This window comes from Onychostoma macrolepis, chromosome 03 (assembly GCF_012432095.1).
Source record: "Onychostoma macrolepis isolate SWU-2019 chromosome 03, ASM1243209v1, whole genome shotgun sequence".
Lineage (NCBI taxonomy): Eukaryota > Metazoa > Chordata > Actinopteri > Cypriniformes > Cyprinidae > Onychostoma > Onychostoma macrolepis.
The window spans coordinates 16,178,204-16,187,554 of NC_081157.1; the positions used below are offsets into that span (position 1 = coordinate 16,178,204).

Consider the following 9,351-nt stretch of genomic DNA (forward strand, 5'->3'; position numbering starts at 1 on the left):
ATCAGCCAATCCCGTGCCGCCCTCGTGTTTACAGTCTGATCTCCGCGCATGCGCTCTGGCATGTAAATAACAGCAACCGCGGTGTTTGTTTGGTGTCCCACAGGCTCATCAAATTAACGAATAACCGGTTTATATTTACAGAGAACGTTATTATATCTGCTACGTTCATAAAAGTAAGTCTGGAAGAGGAATACAGCGTTAAGTTACTAGAACGGAACGCTTGAATTTACAGCTAGTGAAGTGTCAGTTAGCACACCCGGCTATGATAGAGACTAGCCGGGGGAGTTAGAGTTTGACACGTTTATTACTGTAGAATCAACTAAATACGATTTTCACTTATTTTGATTTATAATTTTCTCATTAGCAATTCATAAACTCGCTTTCAGTTGGACAGGGATGAGAGTATTTAGTGTCTAAATGTGTTATGCTGTGTTCAGTGTAGCATGACACAGCAGGCTGTTGATCAGAGTAACACAGCTGATCCTGGAGCGAATGCTGCTCAATAAAACACTCAAACATTCAAGACCATTATCATCTGCTGTGGGATCCGCAGACATGCTTACAGAAAACAGGTGAGTCTACAGACTTCTGATGAATTCCTTCATTAAAATAAAACGACATGGTTTTATTAATCACAGAGGGGCAATTTTTGGTTTACAGACAGAATGGGCTAGCCCTTAAGAAAATTAACTATGGTTTTATTATAGTAAAACTGTAGAAACTATTGTTTTTTGGCGTATTGACTACCATTTGTATAACCACAGTTTTACTACAAATACCATGGTTAAACTATGGTTAGTGTTTCTACCATGTTTTTTGGGGGTGGGGGGTATTTGTAGTCAAACCATTGTTAATTTTTGTAAGGGCTAGACTGTAGCATTGTAGCAACAAATATAATACCGTATACATAATACCATGTGAAATATACAAACATGATACAACACAATGATTAAGGTATTAATGTGTGTCATCAGTGTTTAGATGCTGCTTTAGTATTATGTTGATAAACTTTAACCTGTAATGACGCTGTAAAGGAAACGTCAGCGCGCTGAGGGTGATGACGAAGTTGCTCAGATGCCTCAGGCCAAACGACTGAGTTCAGCCCTCCAGAGCTCTGAGACGGGTAGAGAATCATGGGAGTCTGAGGTAGGAAATGCATCACTACCCTTCTTGTCATTTAACTGCACCCAACTGAATGTTTTGTCTTATTGCTGTCTTTGGAAGTATTTAGCCAGTCATGATGAGGTAGTCGTAAAAATGGGACAAAGTCTTTAAAAGCTGTTTCTGGCTTTGTGTAGCACCTGCATCTCTGCACATTCTTTGAAAACAGGGTTTCTGAGTTGATGAAAAGTTAATTATTAATTAATTCAAGTTTCACATGCATTTGGAAACTCATTGTGCGCTAGGTTCATTTTTTCCCCCCACATTCAAATCATTTTGCGTCATATACACTCGCGATTCTGACCTTTTTTTCTCAGAATTATGAGATATAAACTCACAATTGCGAGAAATAAAGTCAGAATTATGAGATATAAAGTCGCAATTCTGACCTTTTTCTTGCGATTGCGAGAGATAAATTCGCAATTGCGTGTTATAAAGTCCAGTTCTGAGGAGAAAAAAAGACTTATGTTCTCAGAATTGCAAGTTTATATCTCGCAAATCTGACTTTATAACTCGCAATTGTGAGTTAATATCACACAATTTGGAGAAAAAAAAGTCAGAATTGTGGGATAAAAAGTCGCAATTACCTTTTTTGTTTTTTATATTCAGTGGCGAAAACGGGCTTCCATGTTATTCAGAGTTTCACCAGTACTGCACCAAAATAATACGCAAGGATTTGAAATAATAAAAGCTTGAGGGTTGCAACATTGAAGACATAAATATTAGTATTATAACTTATAAATATAGTATTATAACGTAAAATAAATGTATCATTATAATTTTCAAATCCTTTTTCATTTTACTGTACAATTGGAATTTAAAACAAAGAACCGCAAACTTTTGAAAGTGTCAATAAATTATTAAATATTAGCTTCTCTCAGGGGTACTTCAAGTAAATATTTTACTAAGGGTTTGGCTGACAGAAAATTTTCAGAAAGATCCTAATGTTAGAAACAAACTAAGTTTATTTTTAACAAGATCACTGAACATTTCAGTCTGATCTAAATAGTTTGTTACACATTTCTTCACAGGTGTTTTATGAGTCCCCGCTCACTGATAATCTGATCATTGAAGTTTGTGTTGCTAACCCAATCTTACGGTTCTCTGCAGTCTTCCAGTAGCGAGAGCAGTTGGATCAGCAGTCCGGATCACGCCGCAGGGAGCAGCAGCAGTAGCCATTACGGAGTGGACGTTATCGGGCCCCACGGCGGCCCCGGCCCCTGCAGTCCCCACAGTGCCTCTAAGCAGTCGGACCCCTTGGACCTGCTGTCCTACCAGCACATCAACCGTGTCCTGAGGGAAGCCCATTTCCACAGCTTACAGAGCCGAGCTCAGTCCAAGCACAGGTGACTTTCAGGGACCCCGTAGCGTCCCCTAGAAGACAGGGTAAAACTTCTTCATCTCCATCCTCATTCAAACCTGCTCCTACTTTCTAGATATCTCTGCTAGAGTTAATGTTATGTTGGTATTTTATTGGATGGAAAACATGCCCTGGTACTGTAAGCTCTTTTGACTAACTAGAGCACAAAAGTGTTCATTGTAAGCAATAACGGCTTGACTATGATGCAAACTTTTGTGACTTTCACACTGTGTACTTTTTTCTTCTGAAAACAGCTGTATTGAGAATTAAGATGCAGTTTAGTGGGGATTTATGTTGATCAGATATTGATGTGGACCATATAGCAATTCAGCTGAGCACATTTAGATGGGAGGCATAAACATGCCAAAATATTCCAATGCACCTCTGATTAGTGAACTCCATTGCAGTGCTGTAACTAATGCATAAGGAAGCCAGTCGATTTAATATCAAAGACTGCGCTGATGGGTAGATCTGGGGAATTTCTTTATAATCTTGAAACAGTGGCTCAGAGGTTCTGCCGGATCTCTTGCCTCCCAACCATCACTGAAGCTGGTTGCTCATCCAGGCATCAGGCCTTCGAGACCCTGCGGAGGTTTTCTTGTGTGCTGTTCGAATACTGCATTTTAAAGATTGTTGTTTATTTTACTATACCTTTTTGTATTGAAAGATGTACATTGCATTTTACATTCAGATCATCTACATTTCTAAATAAAGATGGATGTTCTTAAGCAAACTTGTGTGATTTTTGTGTGTGTAAAATCCTGTGAAATTCTGTGGTTCTATGGCCGTGTTTTCAAAAGAAAAAAGTCTTTAATTACCAAATTCTCAATTAAATGCTACACTACCAGTACTCATGAACTGAGATATACCATTTAGAGAAGTCACTGTCTCATTCTTCAGGAACGAGTCCTAAAACCTAAAAAGTTTAGTTAGCGTTTTTGCACTTACAGTTTCATCATCCTGAAGTCAATTGTTTTTTTGAATGGGTTTCTGCTTTAATGCCTGAAATAAGGTCTGTGGTTAACACAAGTTCAGGATATTTTCAAGTGGTATTCTACAATATAAAATACATCAGGATTAGCCTTGTGATATTTTTTTTTCTTGTCCTGAAAAGGACAGTTGTTAGTTCATTTTAGCTCAAACCTTACAGCGTGCATAGATTAACTTTAGCTTTTTAAAGTTCCAGCATCTGAACCCATAGTGAATCTGTACAAGCAAATAAAATAGAATTAATGCATCTATATAACAAACCTTATTATTTTGAACATAGAAATGATCAGGTCATATATACAAGATGTCGAATTGGTCATTTAACACTCATTCATTCATATTCATTGAAAGGGGAAGAGAAGCCAGTTTGTATATCTATATATGATATTCAAATCATAATGCTTTTGGAGATGTATTGTATTGTCAGATTTCAAAAGTTTAGATTATCTTTAACAAAATGTTTAAGAAACATAAACCAGAGCTTATTTTCGGGCATTTAATCCAAAAGGCAATGGAAATATCCTATTGGCTTCTTGTCGAGGTAAACCCACATGATGCTAACTTCTGGATTAGCCTACAAAATGTGTTATCACTGGAGTGCTCTATTTCGCTCAACTAGCTTAAGCATTGAGAATTACTTAACTGAGTCTCCTATACTCATCTTAAATATTGCTTATTATACTACAATCCCGGAATATATGGTTTTATAATCTCTGTCTTATAGTTTTGCATTGTACTGTCATTTCTGATTTGATTGCCACTTGCAATGCTTCATGGAATTTTCTTATGAAAAAAAACAAAAAAAAACTCAAGTACAGAGTCTATTTTTTTTTTTTTATGTATGAAATCATTGGAAAAGTAGGCAGTCACTGTTGCGCCCTGTTATGCATGGCTGCTCTGCTACATTCTCCTACTATATATTCCTGCATTAGCACATGCATGTAATAAATGGCAGAGGCAAGGGGAAAAAAAAATCGTCCTTTTTCTGGATATGTCGTGAATTACAACTCAGTGCCAGACCAGGCATTAATGAGAGATGACCTGTGCTTCAAGGAGTTGTGGGAAAAGGTCACTTTAATTAGAGCACTACGTGTCCTTGTCTTGTCACATTGCGCTGCATAACAGATTACATATATTAATTTGCCTCTGGTAAGCACGGCTCCCCGTCTCTGCGTCCTCATTAGAGCTCCTGCAGAAAGCACAGGCCTTCCTTCACTGCACGAGCATGATAGATGTCTCCAAAATGACCCTGGATCAGTTTATCAGTCCTCTGTAGAATAAGAAACAGCCTTGATTTAGAATATATTCTCCTGTACTTGATATTCAATACTGACTAGACTTCTGCCAAAAACTGAAGTATTGTTGCCTGTAAAAAAACGTACAGCCTCAAAGCCAGAGTTCAGCTCCAGTAGGTTGTTGCTGCAGTGTTCTAAACATTTATGTTATATGTTTGCTATTTATTTTGAAGGGTGTTTTATGTCGATGCTTAATAGCCCGTCTCAAAATCTCTAGCAGTGATTCGAGTCTAGGGGATGTTTTAAAGAATTTAGAAGAGATGCAGTTGTGAACAAACCAAATGAATCTTTCTCATAATGTCATTTCAAGTCATAGAGTTTACAGAGCTTCTGTATCACCCAGATAAACTATGATTAAACCCACACTGTAAAAAAAATGTGATTTTGTAATTGTGATTGCGATTTTAATGGTAAAAGAATTGGTTCCTTTACAGTGAATAATAGATCTAACCTTATATTTAACATAATTTTATAGTAAAATACAGTATTTTTTTGAAGTTTTGAGAAGTGAAAAAGAAGTCAAGATATAAATTTACAATGAAAAAACGAAAGTAAAATTGACATTCCCTGAATTCCCTGCTAACTGATTTAGACAACCCATAAAGGTCCATATAAAAAGCTGAATATAGATTTCAATGGACCATATTCACTCAGAAGATTATAGTTCTGAAATGTGAAATTTGTGATATTGAGTCTTATATAATAGACACACGACTGCAGTGATATACAGTAGGTTAATGAATTCATTGCCTCGTACTCCACTATAATTTATAATTGAACATAATTAATTATAATTTAACATAGCCATAGTTCACCAAAAAAATGAAAATTCTGTCATTAATTACTCACCCTCAAGTTGTTCCAAACCTATAAGACCTTCGTTCATCTTCTGAACACAAATGAGATATTTTTGGTGAAATCCAAGAGCTTTCTGACCCTCCATAGACAGCAACACAACTGAAACGTTCCCAGATCCTGAAGGTGGAAAAACAGTCCATGTGACATCAGTGGATCAACCATAATTTTACGAAGCTACGAGAATACTTTGTGTGTGCAAAGAAAACAAAAATCACGACTTTATTCAACAATTTCTTCTCTTTGTTCAATTCTACTTTAGCTAAAACTTAAATGGTATTGAATCAAGTGTTTTATCACAATTACTGCCATGCCCTTCTAAAAGCATCACAATACATTCCAGCAGATGGCAGCAGAATACTTCAAATTCATTGTGCAAGTGAAATTCTGTCATTTCAAGTCAAAAACTGTTTTAAAAACAGCTGCTTTATTTGTAATATTAAACAAAACACTAAAAAGCATATATGATGAACACATTAACTACAAGTACTAATACCACAAGTTGACTCTCGCATGTGTCATGGTAAAGTGTGTAGCGCAGCGAGGAAGGAGAGAGTTAAATCAGCTGTCCTTGTTCTGGTGTCTGGTGCACATACGTTGTTTTATTTTTACCATCCACCATTAAAATCTGGGTTACACTCAAGGCCTTTTGGTCCTTGTCCCGCTCCTGAAGTGAGAGACTGCAGCCAGAATATACGACTATAGCAGTTTATAAGGCCTGCGTGCATATTCAAATCAATATGTGATTCTATCTGTGATTTACTTTCTTAATAAACATTTCTGCTCTTACATACATCAGTGCATGCTATTTCAAAAACCACACCTCTGAAACAACTTTCAGTTTTTGCTGATATCACAAATCCCTGATACTTTTCCAGTCCTCCCATTCAGTCACGCCATATATAGACATTTCATAGAATGCATTCTCCATACACAGAGCACATTTAAAAGTTTAGCTCTAGTAAAAGACCCTTACTTCTCAATTCACGGTATACAGGCCAGTATGTGAAACCGGATTCTCACAGCTCTGAAAGGACGCTGAGTGAGTCCCAGACTGACTGTCCGCACAGCTTTGGCACTTTTCTTCACTCCGTGCCAGAGCGGGCTATTTAGGTAGCTGTTGGATGGCTCGGGCCTGGTGTGAAGCTGGCACAAGAGCTGCTGGTCTTCATTCATGAGCCAACACTAACATCTGCTCCATCAGTGGAAAAAAGCTCTCCACGGCCTCCTCCATCCCCAACACTCCAGCTAATGACTGGCCACTCCTGTCATTAAAGCCTTATTACCTTCGTAGGACTCCATACAGAGAAGAGAGGAATACCCTGGGAAACCGCAGGGGAGAGAGGTGCAAATGCAGTCTACTGTTAGATGGACACATTAATGGCTGGATGTTCTACCTGGGATAACTATATTCCCATATCTATGAACACTTCTGGGAACTGTTTAGGGCTTCTCATAGAAATCATATGCATACCTTGCATCAGCTAGATGGAGGTTATATTAACCCTCCACAGGATAGCGTTGAAACACATTAGACATACAAATCATTTGAAATTAAGCATTTTTTAAAATTTTAACCAAAAAAACGTGATAATGTGATGTATTTAGAATATAAAAATCAAGCATTTTATTGTGATAGCTAATCAGAGAGTTCTCTTAACCAGTTATTAACATGCAAAGCTAGTTGTTAGCTTGCTAAACGAAGAAAGCAGCTGAAAACACAAAGAAAGGGAAACATTTCATTTAATCATTTTGGATTTCTACAGTACCATATAGTATTGTACTATAACAAAGTTTTTTTGGCGTATTGTATAACCACAATTTTACTACAATTACCATGGTTAAACTATAGTTAATGATTCAAAACCATGGTTAATTTGTGTTTACCATGGTTTAACCATATAGTAACCATGCTTTTTGGTTTTATTTGTAGTAAAACCATGGTTAATTTTTGTATAGTATAAGACTTTTGTTCATCTTTGAAACACAAATGATGATATTTTTCAATGATGGACACACATCGAGTACATCAAATATGATAAACACGCACAAAGTTTAAATGTCAAATGCATGATGTGTAAAAACCAATGTGGTTTCTAGCTGTGTTTACCATATTTGATGCACTCCACATACTGTATGTGCATTGATCATAAAAAGTCAAGTGATAAAAGTCAATATGTAGCTTTCTTATTTTTTAACACTATAAAATGTAAAGTTGACTGTAATTTTAAGACTCTGAAAGACTCTTTCTAGTATTCTCCTCATCTCATCTCGTCTTTTATAACCCTCTCCAAAAACAACCCTTAAACCCCCCTGTTGTTGAAAGACGGGGTCATCCGCCCATCTCCAGCATGAAGTCTCACGGATGGTGAACACTTTGGGGAGACAGAAAGAAGAGCGGGTACTGAACAAGGCCAAACACAGCTGTTAGACTGCCTCAATGTCTCCTCTGTAGTTACGTTAGATAAAGAAAATGCTGGATTCAGTCTTAATAGACTTTCTCTGTATAGCTGCCACACTGTGCCTGTCTCAGGGTCTGTGTTTAATATATGTCCTATTCAATTTCACACAATGTGTTGCATTGACAACGTGCCTTCTATTTAATCAGATAACTGCTACACATGAAACCCTGGTCCAGCAAACCTGCCTAAAAGAAAGAGTTCAACATTTTGTGAATGTGCTTGTCCTGACGACTCATCTGACTTTCTTTCTTCCGTTGAACACTGTAGGAGATGTTTTGAAGAATTTTAAAGTTTGAACCAATGGATTCCGCCATCACTGACTTACCTTATATTTGAATAAATGAAAATGTGGATCAAATCAGTGAATAATAACTTTAATTTCAGCCTGGTCTTCACACAAAGCTATTGCGTGGCTTTAGAAGACTTTGAATGTAGCACTTTTATGGTGTTTCTTTTTGGTGCTCTACAAAAGGAAGTCCTACAGGTTTGGGACAACATGAGGGTGAGTAAATGACAGACATTTCAGTTTTGCATAAACTATTTCTTTAGGAGTGCCATCATGTTGAGAAACCTAAATTAGTTTCATGTTACACTCTTAAAAATAAAGGTGCTTCACGATGCCACAGAAGAACCTTTTTGTCTAAATGGTTCCATAAAGAACCTTTAACATCTGAAGAACCTTTCTGTTTCACAAAAGGTTCTTTGTGGCGAATAAGGTTCTTCAGATTATAAAAACGTAAGCAAGAGATGGTTCTTTAAAGAACCTTTGACTGAATGGTTCTTTGTGGAACCAAAATGGTTCTTCTATGGTATCGCTTGAAGCGAGAGTAGTGGTAGTGGAAGAACAAAAGCAATGGCAGCCTGTTTTCCTGGCTGGGTTTTGAGTGACGGGCTTGCTGAAGTGATTTGTGTGCTGTATTTCTCTAGAAACACATGGTTGTTTTTACATGTCTGTTGTTGTCTGTTTTGGCTGACTTACAGGGTTGTGAGTGGTGGTGGGTCAGCTTTTTTCTTTTGTTACTGTTTTAGATAGATAGGTGTAAGCACTTAAACAATGTGGTATAAACAATGTAAAACAATGTGTAAAGACATCCAAACTTTCGCTTACACCATGTGTTCACGATCCATCTTGTTTATAAGGTCTGCTAGCATGTAATTTTAGCAAGTTAGCATAACATTAAGAAAAGTCCATAAAAATAGGGCCCTACTTAATTAATAAGGAGGAATT

At 37.1% G+C, this 9,351-nt stretch overlaps 1 protein-coding gene across 2 annotated transcripts; it reads left to right on the forward strand.

Moving 5' to 3' along the window:
- The first annotated feature begins 24 nt into the window (after nucleotides 1–24).
- LOC131534281 (protein FAM104A) lies at nucleotides 25–4,966 on the forward strand. Of its 2 annotated transcripts, none has more exons than XM_058767079.1 (4): nucleotides 25–173; nucleotides 438–572; nucleotides 1,035–1,146; nucleotides 2,272–4,965. In XM_058767079.1, the coding sequence occupies exons 2-4, from the start codon at nucleotides 493–495 to the stop codon at nucleotides 2,509–2,511; spliced, it is 432 nt and encodes a 143-aa protein (XP_058623062.1). In that variant the 5' UTR covers nucleotides 25–173; nucleotides 438–492; the 3' UTR covers nucleotides 2,512–4,965. The 2 variants fall into 2 exon arrangements, with proteins under 2 accessions (XP_058623062.1, XP_058623072.1); XM_058767089.1 differs by having other exon boundaries at nucleotides 32–173; nucleotides 443–572; nucleotides 2,272–4,966.
- The last annotated feature ends 4,385 nt before the right edge of the window (nucleotides 4,967–9,351 follow it).